The following is a 20437-nucleotide window of genomic DNA, read 5'->3' as shown; positions in this document are numbered from 1 at the left end:
AAAGTCACTTTTTTTTGTTCTATATCAGTCTTTTGATCTGCCACAATAATGTAATAATGAATTTAAATGAAAATACCTCAAATTGAAGGCTTTTCTCAGCAATTTTTAGGTGAGATTAAAATGAGATTAATTAGATTAATTAATTACAGATCATAATTAATTAATCTCTAAAAAATTTTTATCGCATGACAGCACTAAGAATAACGCTGAAAACCATTTAAAATGAACTAGTTTTGTTTTTTGCGTTTTAAGACACGTTTTGAACGATCTAAACTTACTTTTACAATCGCGTTATTTGCAAAATACACCTAAATATAGGGTTACATGGAAATTGGTTTTGCAAATTCAAGATACAGGACACGATTTATCGATATTACAGTCTCAGAGTTTTATCTTTTAGTGTCTCCTTTCTGCATAATTTAATTAAACCTGTAATCTAATTCTTGATTTGTCACTGTGGGAGGGTGTCCTATGCAGCTCTGGCACACCCCATTTTAGACGAAAAATAAATAAATGGGGGATATATTTAACAGATGAAAACCAAGCTTTATATGAAATTGATAGGGTTTCAAGTAAAGAGAAGGGACAAAATCTGGATTAACTCAGATCTAAACCAAAATAGGAAGGAATGTTAACAGATATTAGCTTTACAATGAAAAAGCAGAAGTAAGCCAGGACTTTATTAATAGAGTTCGGGAATGTACGTCAAAAAAGCGTCACTTACCTTGGAAATCCACCGTGTTTGTGGCAATAGTGCAAAAGGGACTCCCTAAAAGCTCGGCATTTTGTCCCAAACCAGGATTTAACTTTCTGTTGCAACCATGGTAACCCACTTTTAAACATATTTATATTCACTTGTGCCGCCAGGTCTAGAAAACAGATTTTTTGACAAGACAAAGTGAATTTAGAGTTAAACTTTACCAAAACAAATCCAGTGTTTCTATTACTTTTTGTTGACGCATCAGTGGCATCATTTTCCCCAAACAACAGACACTTTGTATTTGTGGTTATGCTGCAAATGGCAAATGGTCACATTTTTATACAGCGCTTTTCCATCTTCAAGGCACTCAAAGAGCTTTACAACAACAAACCACTCACCATTCATACACTAGTGTACATAGACACTAGGGGCAAGGTGGGTTAAATGTCTTGCCCAAGGACCCAACAACAGCATTTATCTGTGGGAGCTGGAATAGCACCATCAATCTGTGGGCCAGTGAATCTGATCACCAATGATGTTTTTTATGTTGAGAGCAGGATTCAAACCTCTAACCTTCGGATCAGTGTACAGATACTCTTACCAACTGAGCTACTGACGCCCAAATGTAGATTTCTGTCAGTATATTTTTTCACATCAGATGAAGGTTGGGCTTGGGTTCAGGCTTAGGTTTTGAAACATATTTGCTGATTATGAAATGAACTCATTCTCCAGGGAAAATACAGCATGAAGCAGTTAGTTATCTTTGACTGACATGTTGAAATGCAGAGAATTTAAGGAGTCCCTCGTGCAGAACTCACAGCGATCATTTCTAGTAAATACATCTATCACTCTATAATGTCAGAAAAAATCTCTTAAAATCTCCAGTGGTTTAACATTAGGCTCACTGAAAATTCTATGATGTAAGACGTCACAGTCCTGAGCTCTATCTTTAGGACTAATTTGGAATCCAACCAGGAATATAGCAGGATCTAACACAGACATGTCAAACTCAGGCCCGGGGGCCACATTTGGCATGTGATATGATTATATTTGGCCCGCGAGATCATGTCAAATATGTATTAAAGTTGGCCCGCCAGCTACAGATAGGCTATAGAGACATTATTTATTTAAATTTTGTTATTATTTTATATTCTGCTTGTTCTAGATTCAATGTTTAAACAAAACTATTATTAAATATTTATTTTAATAAGAAAAGGTTTAACATTACATATCTTGAAAGAAGAGAAAACATGCAGATGTTGCTGAAATTATTCAATAAATATTTAGTTTGGCCCACGACTTAGTCCCAGTTTTTAATGTTGGCCCTCTGTGAATTTTCGTTTGACACCCCTGATTTAACAGAACTTAAAGCTGCACTATGTAACTTTTCTAATGGAGGGTCTTCCACTGACTGGTTCCACAGTACGGCATTAAAGATATGGCATTTATTTTGGTGTTTTAATTGCTAAGAAAATATATTCTCTCCTTGGATCTGTTTGTTTCTAGGCCTGGTTGCGTTACCTGCCTGTCTTTATGCAGATATGTACTTTGGAACATTTCGGATAAAGCAAAAACATCTCCATGGTGATAAGCCAGTGGCGGTCCCTACACCACGAAAGTTACATAGTGCCGCTTTAAGTAATAAACTGGCAAACCGTGATTCCAGTGTACACGTCTGCAGGTCCACCGCCAGCGTAAGGTAGAGTGCACGCAAGTTATGTTTTATAATTCAAGATATACTTAATATTTAAATTTTTCATAACTTTTTCAGTATCATCTATCCATATATCGTCTCGCTCCAGGTTGCAGTACAGCTTCAAAATCTCCATTCTGTATGAGAGTCTGTATGATGATTATTATTCAGAACTGGACCAGGCTCTCACAAACAGGATTTAGTGCCTGCTGTTTTCTCCTTACGTCCCACTATTTGTTTCTAAAAGCGGAGCTGAGGTCTGCGTAGCCATAGCAACAGCCGCCGGTGGATTGCACGCGCTCAGTCTTTGAATCCTCCTCTCGCAGGTTTCGCCTTAGAATCTGCCTTTTTACATTATGTTTACAATGTGATCAGGAAAAGTTAAAGGTCAAGGGAGCTGAATGTAGGCTGTGCTCTCACAATAAGGTATCACAATCACTGCTGGACCTGGGCTGCTGGTGCTTTAACCTGCTGAGAGGAGATGCAATAAGTTTTTCTCATTCTCAGTGTATGGACAGGTCAGGCCTCATGTGAAAGCTTAGAGCCTCCAGAAATCACTCACTGAGCTACAGAGGCTGCACTAGCACTGATTCATGAGTATTGATTCGTGATTGCAGGTGCTGGGGTTTGGGTCAGCCACAAAACCCTTTTGACATCTAAACTGAGGATAACATTGCATATCATGTTTTTTTAACCTGTATAAAAGACTATAGTGGGTTGCATTTATGAAATCAATGAAATGCTACAGAGAATATATGTCCATTCATTTATACGGTTTGTGGTATGATCTACACACGTATAATCTCTGAAAAGTTTCACATGAACCATCTCCAACGCGATAGAAGCACAGAACAGACTCACCATCAGCAGAACATCCTCTGTTACAGAAAGAATACACATATTTTACTGAGTTGTGTCCTTTTGTCCGACAGAAGCTGTGACAAAGAGCGCTTATAGTTTATACAAATTAGCCATGTGGTTTTAAATTTTGTTTCTGTAAAATGTAAGCAAATGTGCGCAAAGCTGCTTTAAACACATTATTACTCAATGGATATTTGAAAAATCCAAACTTAAATTATCCACCTGAGGCCAACCAAAACTGCCGTCTGCTTGTGTTCCGTCATCATTTTATCGCGTGTTGTTCCATGTGTATCAGTCTCATCAGCGGAGAAAGTGAATGAATCTGCCCATGTGGAATTAAACTTTTTTTTTTTTTTTTCAGAAACTTTAATTTTCTTGGATTTATCCATCATTTACCTACCATGGGTCAAAAAGCTCAATAAATCAAGCTGCTCGTGTAGTACCTGGTAAATCCGGGCTGTTAGATCTGTGCCGGGTGTCGCACATCAGCAGCTTTGACGCATATTTTGAGCGACAAAAATATTAAAAACATTTTATTTGAATGTTACAAGATTACCACTATCTACAAATTTAGAATTACATAAAAAATGCACAATAAAAATACATTGTAGTTAAATACTCATTATTTATTTCATAGGGAGCCACAAAAGAAGGATAAAAGAGCCGCATGTGGCTCCGGAGCAGCGGGTTGCCAACCCCTGATTTAAACCAAGTGGATTTCAGCATTGAAACTGGCAACCCAAAGGAGAGTCTCATTCTGCTTTCTAATTGGATAATGATCTTGAGAATGAAAACACCAAATTATAACTAAATCAACATGGCCATCAGGTCCATTGGTTTTGTAATTAAGAATAAATCAGCGTTGCATTTGTTACCAGTAAAAGCTTTATTTGAGTGCGCAAGTAAACATGTAAACATAGCCAGAGTTAGGGATGCTGGTGTTGGATATCAGTGCCAATATTGAAAATGTTGGTGGATCAGGTATCAGCTGCCGCGATATCCTATTTTCACAGTAAAAAGAAAAAGTAAATTATCCAAAGTAATCACAATTAAATATAAATATAGATATATCTTTTTATTATATACAACTCACTGGTAATGCCCTACATAACAACTGTATTGAGATTTGGGGCAGTACATATAAGAGTAATACAAATCCAATCTTTATCTTGCAAAAAAGGCAATAAGAGCAATCACATTATTAACTTATAATGAACCAACTTATGCATTATTTATAAACCTTTAAACTCTACTCTGTTTAGTCTTTTACGATTTAGTCTTTTACGACTTTTACAATTTATTTGGCTTTTACGATTTTGTTGAACTTTACACTTTGAAAATCATGTTCAGAGTAAGCAACAATCTTGTTAAAATCATTACTGAATATGATCAAAATCTGAAATAGCCAATATGAGCTCAGAGGTACTAGTCAGGCTGGCACCACCTAGTGTCTTCGCTCAATTTCATTTCTCTCCAGTGACTAGGTCAGGAATCAGAATACACTAGACGGTTTGCAAGAATCCTGGAAGTTGTAGACCGCGCACCGGCCAATGTTAAGCCATGTCTGGGTCCCTTTAGTGGTACAACACAACAGTAAACAAAGGGCTCGAGATGGATGTTGACGAAGCCATACATTCTGTGTTGGCAACGATTCCTGAGATCAAGGATTTAAAGCCAGAACAAAGAGAATGTTTGGTGAATTTTATCAAGGGGAAAGACGTTATTGCCCTTCTTCCTACGGGATTTGGGAAAAGCTTAATATACCAGTTAGCCCCGTTAGCTGCATGTTACATACGTCACGACCAAATAGCAGTGATTGGTTAAGTTATAAAAAGTACCCGCCTACCGTTGAGCGAATGAATCCTAATGCTGCGAGGTCAGACAGTTTCCACGAAGTGAAACCGGCTGATGAATCAATCTACAGAGTTACGGCCATGTTTATCAAAAAGAAAATCAGAACAAACATTAAATTTTGTAAATCTGTTAAAGTGGTGGACCTCTGGAACAGTTATACAGAAGACTTGAAATTGTGCATCACTCTCTTCCATTTTATAAAGAAGTTTAAATGTTTAACTCTGGGCAGATACATGTTCTCTGTTGTACTGTTACTGATTTGTTTGTTTCCTCTTGCTGTATTTATGAAGATGAACTGGTTTCAAGTTGATGCTCTGACAAAGAAATAAAGGATAAAGAAAAGCATAATAAGCTCAAGATTAAGCCTACACCAATCAATTTGGGTCTATAAATTGGGGTAATAAGACAATTTACTGGCAAGTGTTGATTCAAAACATCTCATAACATCTGTTTTGTAGTTATATAACACATTTGGATCATTTTTTACCTTATGCTGTTTGTGTTTGAACTAAATAAAGCCTTTTTTCAGTCCCTACACTGGTCGGGTAAAGGAAATATCAACATCGAAAGAGCTGGTTTGGTGCATCCCTAGTCCCAGTGTTGACAATTCTACTCGCATTGTTTCGAGTCACCAGTCCCACTCTTTGCATGTGTTCAAGAGTCAAGGGTCACGTAGAATAATCCCTTCAAAACCTCTTCAGATGCATCAAAGTAAACCGCGACAAAAGAGCAGATGTTTCCACCAAATGAATGCTCTCGATAGGCCCGCGTAGTCTTTCCCCCAATCCGTGGCTCATTTCCAAGTCGTAGAAATGAATCCATACCGTACTCCAGTCGCAGATGTAGACTGGAGCTCATTTGGGATGTTTTCAGTCGGGGTGAATGCGAGCGAGCGTTTGGTCCGTCGCCAGAGTCTGATAGAGAGGGCTTTATGCGCTGTGTTCTAATGGCGTCTCTTCCTCTTTTTCTCCCTATCGCTCCTCCATCTCTCCCTCTTTCATCTCTCTTCTGTAAACGCAGGTACTCAAAGCTGTTCGACCCGGCTGGATGGCTGGAGATAGACCCGGTGAATGGGCGGATCTCCACCATCGCCGTGCTGGACCGGGAGTCGCACTACGTCAAGAACAGTCTCTACAATGTCACTTTCATGGCCTCGGACAATGGTGAGTTTTTTGACACTTTTTGCTCTTTTAATTTTAGACATTTTAACGTACCCTGTGGTGTGGCCTCTCCGTCACCCAGCTGGACATATACTATAAATTTGCCATGTTCAAAATTCAAATTAATACTTAACATTAAGGATGTAACGATATCCAAATCTCTCGGTATGATATTATCAGGATATGCATCTCACGGTACGATATTTATTGCCATATTTTGGAGAGGCTGATATAATTGTAGATAAGATGCCTTTTTGCTTTTAAAATATCCTAACAAGATTCTGGTGTGAATTATTTCTGTCTGAATTCAAGTAAAATACATATTTCTTCATGTTGTCTGTTTTGAAATGAATCATGGGATATGTAGTTTCAGATGATTATTAGCTAGTGCTACTTTAAAACATGCATTTAAGGAACTTGTAATTGGATATATTGCAACGCCCCATGATATTATTGTGAGACTTATGATGATATGATATCACGATATTTCGGTTATTGTTACATCTCTATTTAACATATCTATATTGTTGGTTTAATAATTATGTAACACATATTAAAGAATGTATTTTTAGCTATTAGAATTGTATTTTTCTGAGGAAATCCAGCTGTCACATCGCAGGACAGCACACTGACGCATGTTCACATATTTTCAGAAAAGTTGGATTTTACAAAAATAAGAAAATGATGATTATTAAATTTGTTTTGTATCTCAAACTCTGAACCCCAGATGTTTTTCTGGAGCTTACATGATAGATGAGCTTCTGGTTTTGGTGTAACTTTTTAAATGTGTGATTTTCATGTCACATCGCAGGACCATGGATCTATTAAAATAAGTGGATAGGGTGTTGCTGCTTGTAGTTGCCTCCAGTTGGCATAGTGGTCACTCACTGGAACTTCAGCGGAAAAAATCCCATGGGCTGAGAAAGGATTTTTCTCATAGAGCACAATATAATCACAAACTGCTCGTATTCAGCTGACAGGGCACCTACATCTTTCAAATGTTGGATTTTGTGACAATTTTTACCTATTTTTAGATCGTAAACTTTTTCTCAGCTCAAAATCCTTCAGTTGTCTTAAAAAAACACTTTTTTACTCGTTAGCTCCGGCTCCGCTCTGCTCCATTCTAGCTCCTCTCGCTCTGATTGGTCAAAGCGATCACGTCATACACGTTACAGCCAAACCGCAGGACACTTGAATGTTTAGTGTTAAAATACAAAGAAACTTAAACACAACTTCATTCTAAAACGATGTCATTTAAAGGAATACATATTTGTGCACAGTTGAGTTGAATTTTGGAGGAAGAAATATTGTTTAGAAAGTCATTTAAAGTGATTACGCCGAAATGTTGCATCACATCAAGTACTCATTTATTAAACCACTACCTGCACAAAGTCAATATGGGATAAACCAGTTATAACCCTTAAATCTATGAATATGTCAAATGTATTGCATGAACAAGTATCAAAATTGTAGATCTGTCTCAAAATAATGTAGTAAAATATACCCCAAAAAAACACACAGCGATATATCGATACAGCAGCCCACGATAACGACTCTGTGTCACCAAATTTAGTATCAAGATATATGGATATTTCAATATTTTAGCACACCTCAAACATACACTGTGTATATATTTTGTTTTCTAAGAAGAGTCTTGTACAAGCATTAGCCCCTCTGACCGCCATAAATCTCACACACACACTCAGACATATAGACGAGGTGTGTGTCTTTATGCACTGCGCAGAGATTGGAACACCTGACCTTCGGCATGGTGGGTAAATACTCAATCACTGAGTCACCGTTACATATAATCCATAGGCGGTATAAAGAAATGGACTAAGGGAGTGTGACGTCACAAGTCTAGCAGTTATAGGAGCTGATTTGAAGCCAAGTCCTTTATTAGGAATTTATTTTACGGAACGAAATAGGGAAATAAAAACACCAGGATCATGTAAAGCGGGTTAATACGCACATTTTAAGATCAAAATGAAGAAAATGAATAGGTACAGAGAGAGGGGTGACAATTTATTCAATGCCAAGTCAGTTGGAGCCAGAGCCGATGGAGCCTGAAGCACCCCCATGCTCACTTCCTATTTGGAACTAGCAGGTTAGCTATGTCCATTTATATACAGTCTATAATATAATCCCAAAATACACAATAAGTACAGTACCACCGTTCTGTGTAGTATTTGCGTAATAGAATCCAGTACATCAGTGTTTCCCAAACTTTTTCTGGGGACCCAAGTCAATAGACATTATTCGTAAATCACAAAATAAAGGTGGATTTGACCATTATTGAACATTAATGAGGATTAATTGTTGATTATTGTTAACTGAATGATCGTGTCTCTCTGAACAATTAGTATTACTCAAGTTTTAAACAGTCATTGAACCAGGAATAAAAGGATCCATAAGTCGCTTATTTGGACCATTTTGAACCAGCAATATTGGAACAAAATAGTCAAAAGATTAGAACTTATACAAAACGTGTCTTAACTTTTCAACATTTCTACTGAGAGAGGTGGACCTGTTGGCGTTTTTCAAGTCTGGGATGCAAGAGAAAGCAACGCGCAGATCAGACGCAGCACTCAGTCTGTGCTATGTTTTCATTTTTGTGAGCACAGAAAATCCCAGTTCACACATATAAGTGGTAGAGAAAGGAATAAGCATAGAAACACCGGCCCTACTGAGGACAAGATATTCACTCGCTCTCTCAAGTGTCAGAACTGTATATTGCAGACCGACATGCAAATCTTGACAAGGCGATCCAAAAAAAAAAATCTCTTGCGGGCCTCCTGAGGGTCACGACTCAGTCTTTGGGAAACAACGCAGTACATGGTAAACAGTTTATGTGTTACATGTGTACATATATTTTCATTTGTGGTGTTCTAATTAGAAAGCCATTATTTACCTCACAGAGCTCTTTGCATGAGAGCAGGAATTTTAAGGGTATCTTGTCCTAGTTAACGTAGCGATATCAAACCAAATGGCTGCGTCTGGAGCGGGCTCAGATGAAAGATGAAAAGAAAGCTGCGCACCAGGAGCAGGGCCGGTGCAGGCTGCTTTAATTGCATTCCTAATTGTGGTAATTAAATGTACCTTGGCCACACTCGCGTCCTGTGTTTATTGGACAGAGCCTTCATGTTTTGGTCCCATTAGCGCGCCGCTCCCTCCGTCTGCTGCCTGCTCCCATCACAAAAGCTGCTTTTTAGGCAGAGGAAGAGAGGAGCCTGTGTTCAAAGTGGAAAATTATTGGGGAGGAATGCCATTCAATTCAATTTGTGCACAGAGAGCCTGCTGTTACGGAGGGGTCATTTTGACAAAAGATTCTCAATTATTTGGATTCTACTAACAAGTATAACAGTATTACAAAAAGTCACTCAGTTGTTTTGCGTGAATGTTCCGTAGTATGACACATAAAGCTGCAAAATGAATCAAAATCAAACTGAAATTTTAAATCGATGCAACTAGCAACTCGCAAAACCTGCAATTTTAAGAACCTTATTTTTCTCCACAAGCAATAAAATATTCTTATTCTGCATAAAACTGCTCATTTGTAGTTTAGATCTGTATAAACATGCTCTGAAATGTGATTTTTGTATTATTTTGTCAGTCTCTTCTATCTCTTTTTTTAAAAATTTGGTCAGTTCTTTTGAACGTGTTTAAAATGTGAACTTGGAACAATGCTGACAATACTGGTCAGAAAAAACACAATCAGATATTTTTAAAGGTCCTATATTACTCAAAATTGACTCTTATGAACTTTTAGTCATGTCATAATGCTGTTACCTCATCAAAAACATACATGCAGTTGTGTTTTGTTTCATTCACACATTTGAATTTATTATTATAGCAAAATACAGGGCCTTTAAATGTTCTTGTATTTGGGATTATGATCCTGATTTTTAGACCCTCTAGACTCTATTTATAAAAACTTGTGTTGTTGTCAAGACTGGACTAATCGAGAGCAAGACCTGTCAGAGACCACAGGGTCCCCAGACCAGGGCAAGATCAAGATCTCTGAGGGTCGAGACCAAGACAAGACTGAGACTTTTAAAGGCCGAGATCACTGCCCATCGAGACCAAATCAAGACAATCTTTGTCAGTTTCGACATTTATTTGTATTTTACAGTTATTTTGGCACATATACTGTATATCTGTGTTTTTATTAATCTACCTCCATTTGAACACTCGTTGAGTGTCAGACCTCGAGACCGACCGAGTCCAAGCGCCTTCAAGACTGAGACAAGACCGAGTCCAAGCACCTTCAAGACCGAGACAAGACTGAGCCCAAGCACCTTCAAGACCGAGACAAGACTGAGTCCAAGTGCCTTCAAGACCAAGAAAAGACCAAGTCCAAGCACCTTCGAGACCGAGACAAAGACTGAATCTAAGCGCCTTTAAAACTGAAACGAGACTGAGTCCAAGCGTCTTTAATACTGAGACAAGACCGAGTCCAAACCCCACAAAAAAATGGTCTCGAGGCTGGTCTTGAGTGCTACGATACTAGAAAAAACTATATCTTACTTTAACCTTAAAACATACGAAAAAAATAAGAAAAAGATCCTACATCCAGTTATACATATACTACCTTTAAATTCTTTTTTGCAATATTGATGAGAGACAGAATTTGCCCTCTTTACCTTCTGCTTGGCTTGCCTCAGAAATGACTATCTTAGCACAATCACTGTCCTTCCCTCTCCCTCTCTCTCACACACACATTAGCGGAGGGGGGATGGGTGGTCCGGGCTGGATGAGGAGGGGTCAGTTCTTCACGGGTCACCATATGTCCGGCGCTGACACGGATCCCCCCCTCTCACTGCACCGTGCCCACTGTACTGTCCCTGATTTATCTGTGTGTGTGTGTGATTGTACCGAGGCAGTCATTCACTCCACATGAGCGAGTGGAGCGAGTGGAGAGTGATATACCAGGCCATGTGCAACCAGTAATCAAGGAAACTGGACTGTAAATAAGAGCATCGATGGTTCTGTGCATGTACGAGATAGGGTTTTAATTAACTATTGAACGTGCTCTTTGCAGTACAATTTAAGCACTCATGCACAAATAAGAAGATGGCCTGTTAACACTTCACCAACCTTGTATTTATAAATTTGCTTATGTAATGTTTTGATCGTGACCTCGAGCAGCTGTAGTCAGTATCTTAACTGTATGATGTATTTATTTCTGTGTTATCCTGTGTATGTGACATGGACTCACAGATTCAAGTCTTCAAGCTTTTAGCAGCGAGGTACACTGCTTGTCCCAAATTTAAGATACAAACATTTAAATCTGTCAGAAAATGACATAAAAGTAGTGAAATTATCTTGCGTGGACAAGTTATCTTAAATTAAACCACCTCTGAGACAAGACAGAGTCCAAGTGCCTTCAAGACCGAGACAAGACCGAGTCCAAGCGCCTTCAAGACTGAGACAAGACCGAGTCCAAGCGCCTTCAAGACTGAGACAAGACCGAGTCCAAGCGCCTTCGAGACTGAGACAAGACCGAGTCCAAGCACCTTCAAGACTGAGACAAGACTGAGTCCAAGTGCCTTTGAGACTGAGACAAGACTGAGTCCAAGTGCCTTCAAGACTGAGACAAGACCGAGTCCAAGCGCCTTCAAGACTGAGACAAGTCTGAGTCCAAGTGCCTTTGAGACTGAGACAAGACCGAGTCCAAGTGCCTTTGAGACTGAGACAAGTCTGAGTCCAAGTGCCTTCAAGACTGAGACAAGGCTGAGTCCAAGTGCCTTCAAGACTGAGACAAGACTGAGTCCAAGTGCCTTTGAGACTGAGACAAGGCTGAGTCCAAGTGCCTTTGAGACTGAGACAAGACTGAGTCCAAGTGCCTTCAAGACCAAACAAGCCCGAGTTCAAGAGATGTTATCTTAAGTCATCTTAAATTAAACAACCTCTAGACTAGAATTAAGCAGTCTCTGAACTAGAAAGTAGATAATAAATCTAAAAACAAGATGAATAACCTGATATAAGTTTTAAAATCTTGGCCAGATCAGAGAAATTAAATTGCAGTGTATGTTCTGTGCACAGTGATGCACAGGGTTGGTACTTTGCAGCTGACGTCATCAACATGACCAGGGGGTGTGACGCTAACTGTAAACACTAGAGATGTAACAATAACTGAAATATCGTGATATTGTTCTCACAATATTGTGGACCATCACAATATATCAAATTATAAGTTTATTTACTTAAATTAAGAGTTATGGTGTAGCAGTAATTAATAAAAGACAGAGGGGACTACATAGACCATGATCCTTTGCTTCATTTCAGTGCAGACTGCAAGAAGAAATAACTGTTCTAAAACATCTTAGTTCTTTGGATTAAATCTTGTCAAGACATTTTAAGAGGAAAAAGTAGCATATTCACAGTTTTTTTAGCCTCCACAAAATATTGCAATAAATATTGTACCGTGAGGTTCATACCGTGATGATATCTTATCATGAGACTTGGATATTGTTACACCCCCTAGTAAACACTGCTCTGTCCGAAGCTCAATTCAGGGTTTCCACGGTCATGGAAATCCTGGAAAAGTCATGGAAATTGAAAATGTTCTTTTCCAGGCCTGGAAAAGTCATGGAATTTTGTAAATTCAATGAAAGTTTTGGAAAAGTTATGCCAGTATCTCTTTCATCCAATTACAGTGTTCTGTTAAGTTATCATTAGACTATTATGATTATTTCCAAATGTTTGTGCCTTTTGTTTAAAAGAGACGACAATAAATGCACTGACAGGATTTTGAATGTTAAAAAAACTATAATTCCAAACCATAAGGTGAGCGGAAAAGGTTCACATTTCATATTTAGCTCTAAAAGTCTGATCAATTCTACACATGTAGGTGCTGTAAAGTCATGTAAAATTCACTTTAGGTCATGAAAAAGTCATGGAAAAGTTTTTAAATTTTGTCAGTGAAAAAGAGTGGGAACCCTGTCAATTGCTCAAGATCGGCTTTAATCTGAGCTTTGTTTTAACACAATTTGACCAGGAAGAGTTAGAGTTTAAGTTAGACTTAGTTAGAACTAAAACAGGTGAGCTAAATGCTGTTAAAAAGTCTCTCAGAAACACAAAAATCACATAAAATTACAGTCACAAGCAAGCAGTTTTTTTCAATTAGTTACTAACACCTAAACAGGACCATGGACACTCATATTGATCAAATGTTCCTGGAAAAATATTGCTTAAGTCCGTTTGAGTTTTCAGACCGTCTTAACACTTTTTGACAGTGATGGCTAAGGTGTGCACTGTGTCACCATGGTAACCGCTGATGATTCTGCCAATAGAGACACGTAGAACGCTCATGTAGAACGGATCAATGCCCAGTCAGTGTGAGCGCGGACTAAAGTGGAGCAGAGGAAGCTTAATCCAAAAATTCAAAAGCATTTTTTAAGACAACTGACAGATTTTCAATTGAGAAAAAGATGACGATCTGAAAATAAGCAAAAATTGTCACAAAATCCGGTCTTTTTAAAGCTGTAAGTGACTCAGCCCAATACAAGCATGTTTTTTTGGTTTTTTTTTTACATTGTGCTGTATGGCAAAAATGCTTTCAGGGCTCACGACTTGAACTTAGACAAACTTTATTGATCCACAAAGGAAATTACTTGGACAGGTTTAAGCCAGCAATACCCTAAACACATTTCTTAATAGATAAAGGTTGGCGCATTTTTCTCTCAGAAAGGAAGTTCTGTGTAATCGCAAATTGGTTTCAGTGTTACAACCCAAAGTGAACAGGCTCATTCTGCTTCTGATCTGCAAAACTTAAAGCCACAGTATTGAACTTTTTCCCCAAAATAAAGTGTGTTTTTTGATTATTCATGTTTTTATTGCACTGAAAAACAAATAAAAACAGGCGTACTTGCTGCGAGCGGGCTGCAATCTCCACCAAACAAGGCCTCCCACTTGTTTCCATGGAAATGTTGTTCCTTGGGCTATAATATTCCACAGTAACCCACAGTATGGCATAAAACAAACAAAAACAAAAAATCTATCTCCGTTCAGACTGTTCCAAAAGTATGAATTTAACTTTCTGTCTCTATGGAATCACGCATCGGACTTTCGACCTCCAGAAAGTTACATATTATTGCTTTAAATTATGTTTCTGTCATGTGTTTGTGCATAATTGTGAATACATTATTACAATTGTCAACAGTAACATCAATACTTAGGGTGACCATGCTTACTTTATACTTGAAAACACATGTAATACTTTATTATTATTATTTTATCTACATCTACAAACCTCAAAATGCGCCCTTCCACCTTGTGATGTCATGTAGTGGTAGTTTCCAAGTTAACACATACCTCTTACCTTTTGCCCAGTAGAGATTGGCAATTCCAGGGCTGAAATCATCCAAATGATTCAAGCGAAGGTGTACGGGGTTTAAAAACACCGTGGAGCACTGTCAGTATTACCGCATGACATCACAAGGTGGAACAGAGTGTTTTCAGTGTGAGAAAAGAGAAGAACTCAGCCTAAAAATGCAGGATTTGTGTGTTCAACATGTGTGAATGAAACAAAACAAAACTCCAGGTCTGTTTGTGATGAGGAAACAACATTATAACGTAGATCGGAAAATAGCATAATATGAATCCTTTAAAGGTGCATTGTGTAACTTTTTGTATAGATACACTATGCCTGGAATGTTTCACAGTATGGCTTTAAACAGCTCTAACTTACATTTATTAAATTAAAGGTGGTTTTATAGCTCAAAAATACCTATATAAACAGGCTGTGAGTGGGGTCGCCTCTCAACAGATCTGACCTGTAACTTGGTCTGGTTTGGTCTCCATGACGATAAAAAGGTTTAACACAGGGGTTGGCAAACTATGGCCTTTAGTCTACTTAATCCAGCGCAAACAACAACTACAACAACTACAACTTTCAGTGTTTTAAAAGTCATTTCAATAAATAGTAAATACCATGGGCCTTGAAATACAGATATTTTGTTGTGATGCTTTTAAATTATGGGATATTTCACTAACATGGGATGTGTTTTCTACAAATCCCATGTTATTTTTTTCTCGTATGAGGTAGATTATCAGAAAAGTCCATCCGTCTGCTCCTGGTTCGGCCCTTCTGTCAAATTTTAGAAACCTTTGTGACCCACGAGTCAAAAAGTTTGCCCACCCCTGCTTTAACACCATACTGTGAAACATTTTACAGCAATAACATATCCATGAACAAAAGCATCTGATGGACCTTTCACCAGAAAAGTTACACAATGCAGCTTTAAACAAACATCCTCCATACATCCAGTGACCTCCCTCGTCTCTCGTATGTTTTCCAGGCAGCCCTCCGGCCAGCGGCACCGGGACACTGCAGATTTACCTCGTGGACATAAACGATAACGCTCCTCACGTGTTTCCTCCTGAAGTGGAGATGTGTGAGCGCCCGGACCCCAGCGGCATCAACATCACGGCCATAGACCCCGACCTCAACCCCAACGCCGGGCCCTTCGCCTTCGAGCTCGCCAACCGCCCCATCGATGTGCGCCGAAACTGGACTCTCGCCAGACTCAACGGTCAGTAATGTTTGTTTTTTTTGTTACTGATACTCAAGGGTGGAAAGTAACAAATTACATTTACTCACGTTACTGTAGTTGAGTCGTTTTTATGAGTAATTTGTAATTTTTGAAGTAGTTTTTGAAATAGGTAATTTTACTTTTACTTGAGTATATTTTGACCCGAATATTTTACACCATTACATTGGAACCTACCCTCGTTACTGAGTAAAATCAGACTGATAGAGGAAAAAAAAAAAAGAAATGCGAGAAAAATGAAATGAAAGTAAAATAATAACTTATTATTATTTACAAGTGTTAAAATATTAAGTGTTAAGCTCAGTTGTCTTTAAAATGTACAAAGTTTGCTGTGAACAAAGTTTGTACTATATCACCTAAAAGTTGATTAAAACAACTTGTGCTGGATTAGATTTATGACTCATCCTTTTTTACATCAAATATTTGAAAGTAACTTAGTAAATTTTACTCAAATTACATGAAATACTTACTGTTACTTTTACTCGATTTTACTTTTACTAGATTTTTAGATGGTTAATGATGGTAACTTTTACTTGAGTAGGAATTAAGCAAAGTAATTATACTTTTACTTAATTACAATGTTTTAATTACAATTTTTAATTAAAATTTTTCTGTACTTTTTTTTTTTTTTTTTTTTTTTTTGACACCAAAACAAAACACAGGCTCTTGAAAATAAGTTCATTAAATTAATTTTGTATTTTGTTTTTTATTTTTTATCCTATTTCGTGGTTTCAAATGTTTCAATTTTTTTTTTTTTTTTTTTTTTTTTTTTAAGTTTAGTTTAGTTTTTTTTTTTTTTTTTTTTTAGCTTAATTCGCAATTGTTTCATTAATCCTCCATTTCAGGTTTAGAGTTATTTTTAGTTCAAAAACATGAAACGCCAAAACAAATTCCATTCATTTTTTTGTTGTTGAAAATCAGACACCAGAACGGAACATAGATTCTTGAAAATAAGTTCATTAAATTAATTTAGTATTTTTTTTTTTTTTTTTTTTATCATATTTCCGGGTTTCGAATGACATCAAAACATTCTATAAACCTGTAATATTTAGTATCCAGATGTTTCTTTCTTTCTCTTTTCATCTCTTTCTTTTCTCCCTGGAGATTTGATAACTGCTTCGTCAGGAATGTTCCACAGTATGGCATTAAACTCCACAATCTTATACTTATTCATTTTGAGGTGTGCGTGATGGTAAAGGGGGGAAAGAAATTGGAATAGTGGAACTTTAAAGGACTAAACTTCTTCTGGACTTCTTTCAGCTTTGAACCATCATTGTTTCCTCATCAAAAACGTACACTGGGCTGTTTTAGCTTCATTCACAATTGTTTCATTATCATTTTAGAGTTATTTTAAGTAAAAAAAATAATGAAACGCCAAAGCAGAGATACTCAAGATACATCATAGTTGATTCACTCGACATTTCCTATAAAAAATACAATGTAATTACTTAGAAAACTGGCTCGTACCTGTGCAAAATCAACCACTGCAGGACATTGGACATAGAAGTTTCTAGTTTAGGTTCAGAAATCACAAATCTTTACTGCCCCCTATTGGCAGGAGTTATAGATTGTCCCACAGCCTCAGAATAAATAGTTAGTAAGCACATGCAACAACAGGGGAGATGTGATAATACATGTAATTCAATATTAGTTTGCAAGACCTGCAGCCTGTCGTATGGATGTTTAATGATTGATTGATTGCACGCATACATTTGCATTTCAAATTAGACTCCGGTATATATTATTTACATGATTTACCCGCCGGCATACAAGGTGTCATTCATACAGACACCAGCTTTTTAATCAATAAACACGCAATATGCCACACGCAATTACAATGTAGTTTAATACGCCTTTGTGCAGGTTTAAAAAAGATTAATTGTAACTTGATTTTTTTTTAAAGAAAGAAAATTTGAGGAATTATACTGATTTAGTGACAAAATACGGTATTGCTTATGATTTAAGATGCACTATGTAACATTTCTAGTGAAGGGTTTGCCACCTGCTTGTCTCCATGGTGATGCATTGGCGTTCCTGGAGTATTTTACATTATCACGTTAAAGCGATCTATCTCCATGGAGACCAGCAGGTGACGGCGCAGGGTTAAGTATTGATTTGGCAATAAAAAAAACACCGTAGTTAACTAAATGCAAGATAGATTACTGTGAGCAAGCTTGCCTTTCCGCAGAGTTGACCTATAATTTGATCGCGCTTGAATTCATGGAGATAGATAGGTTAAATGCCGTACTGTGGAACATTTCACCCAAAGCCATAACATGAAGATTTTCAATGTCCTATGTAATTCTAAGATGACTTTTTCATCATAACTTCATATCATAGAATGTACCTGAGTTTTATTTTATTTCAGTCAAGATTATTTACTCAAAACACCTCAACCCCAACTTGTGATGTCATCTGGTGGAAATCTTGGGTGCTCCTCTGTGTTTTTAAATAAGGCTGCAAAGTTAATCGCACTCAAATCGCAATCACAATTTGAATGGTTGTAATTAGTAAATCACAAAGTCTGCGATTATTTTTGTTACAAATGAAAAATGTTATTAATTTTGTACAAAAAAATAAGCCTGTAGTTCAAACCTCTGCAAACATGAAATTCTGAAATGCGTGTTATTATTTTTGTATTACTTTACCAGTTCAGTCCAGTTCAGAAATAATCTTCTCTCAAATTGGAAGAACTTTTCTTCTTCTAAAAGGAAAAAAAATCATTAGGCTCTATTCACAGTTCAATGAGGTTCTTTTGATCTTCCAGTAATTTATACTATTAGGTTCTTTTTTCAGACCAAGAGTTTGTTTTCATACCTGACAGTTTCGACTGCTCACTAGCGCTCTTCCTCAGAGTGGTCACGTGATGTTGCTGTGGCGTGTCCGATCAGCTGATTTAAACAGGTTTTGGCGCTGTCTTCCTACCGGTGGAGGCAGGACGACAGCGCCACCTGCAGTCCGACTTCCTCAGGACAGTATCCCAGGTGTGTGAGAGTAAAAAAGGCTTTATTCACGCTTACGTCACAAACCAGGAAGACGTTTGGAAAGATGCGATGACAATTTCCGGTGTAGTTCCCGACACTGGACTCGCCGACCGACAGTGATCAAACCCACTGAAGTAAATGTGATCAGCGGTAAAATGAAGACTGCATACTTATGTGCTGTTTGGAATCATCTTCAATTTGGCGCCTCATCTCTTCTAATCACATTTACCCAGTGCGCTCAGAGTTTTGTGTCAGTGGGAAAATGATGAAAACTGAGGTATGGTTGTAATTGTTGATTAGTCGAACATAACAGAACGCTACAATGACACGGAGATGAAGAAAACTGGGCCATTTTCTCTTTTCTTAGAAGCTTAGAGCCCGCCAGAAGTTGTAATCACATCTTTCCAAACGTCTTTCTGGTTTGTAATGCAAGCGTGAATAGAGCCTATTCTTCTAAATCAAAATTCTGAAATTGAAGAACTGAAGAAGCTGTGTGGTTGAGCAGCAAAATGTTTTCTCTCCAGTCCAGTCCAGTTGACAGAATTGTTGTTTTTTTTTCTTTTCTATTTTGCCGTGGATCTTTTGAACAGAATCTTTCTATCTAAACATAGAAAAGTCAGAAAAATCGAGTCAGAAAAATCGCATTTACGAATTTTTCCAAAATTGTCCAGCCCTACTATCCACCTAACTTGACTCATTCTGCTCATTTCAATGCTCACTTTGCCCCAAGCATTCTAGCAGCTCTAGTTTATAACCTCATTTATAGTGCGCCCCCTGCTGACATATTTATACTTGCCATTGGATGCTTATATAAACTTATCATACACATACTTTTTTTTTTCTTAAAGGGCCCATATTACGCCATTTTTTGACCTAAGTTTTAATGTTGTTTCCTCCTCACAAACAAACCTAGAGTTGTGTTTTATTTCATTCTCACACATGTTTAACACACAAACCCTGCATATTTAGGCCTTTTTAGTTCCTCTCTCAAACAGAAAACACTCTGTTCCACCTTGTGATGTCATGTGCAGAGGCGGTGCTACCATTAGGCCGCTTAGGGTCCCCGAACCTGGAGGGGCCCCCAAACAATTGTCCTCAATGCCAAGGCCTCAAATCCAATTGATTTCAAAGCCAATTGATTTCAATATGACATTAAATGAGAGTAGTTTACTTTTCAACAAAAAAACTCCAACAAAATAGTATCTGACTGTCAAATCTATTTTTATTGTCACAGCATCCCCCCCCCCTTTCACTTTAGAACGGACTAGTCAGCTTGACTCTGATTTGAACATAATCATAGCATAATTATATATAATAGATGTAATCAAAAATGTAATTGTCCTAGCTAAAAAGCAAAATTACTTTCAGCTCTGGTTTTCTAGTAGGCAACCGAACTAATAAGACAAGTTTCCAATCCTAACCTAAATCAAATAAAGATGTGCATGTCTCAAGGTCTCAAGAACAATGGGGAAAAACAGACAATAAGTACTTAAAAAATACAAAAAAAAACCCCAAAAAAACATTATAGTGAGGGCCCCAAAGTCAAGTTCACATAGGGCCCCCAAATTGTTAACTCCACACACCTTCATGAGAATCATTTGGATCATTTCAGCCCTGGAATTGTCGATTTC

At 37.6% G+C, this 20437-nt stretch overlaps 1 protein-coding gene across 1 annotated transcript in view; it reads left to right on the top strand.

Annotated features, from left to right (window-relative positions):
- LOC110154708 (cadherin-2-like) overlaps window positions 1–20437 on the top strand; it is a 236842-nt gene that overhangs the window by 170833 nt on the left and 45572 nt on the right. Inside the window, exons 11-12 of the mRNA XM_020918725.2 lie at window positions 6129–6271; window positions 15571–15804. Of these exons, the coding sequence (XP_020774384.2) occupies window positions 6129–6271; window positions 15571–15804 (377 nt within the window). The remainder of the gene's footprint in view (window positions 1–6128; window positions 6272–15570; window positions 15805–20437) is intronic.

This window comes from Boleophthalmus pectinirostris, unplaced genomic scaffold (genome assembly GCF_026225935.1).
Source record: "Boleophthalmus pectinirostris isolate CB_2022bp ecotype Guang Dong unplaced genomic scaffold, ASM2622593v1 HiC_scaffold_7, whole genome shotgun sequence".
Taxonomy (NCBI): Eukaryota; Metazoa; Chordata; class Actinopteri; order Gobiiformes; family Gobiidae; genus Boleophthalmus; species Boleophthalmus pectinirostris.
This window is presented reverse-complemented; position numbering and strand designations above follow the sequence as displayed.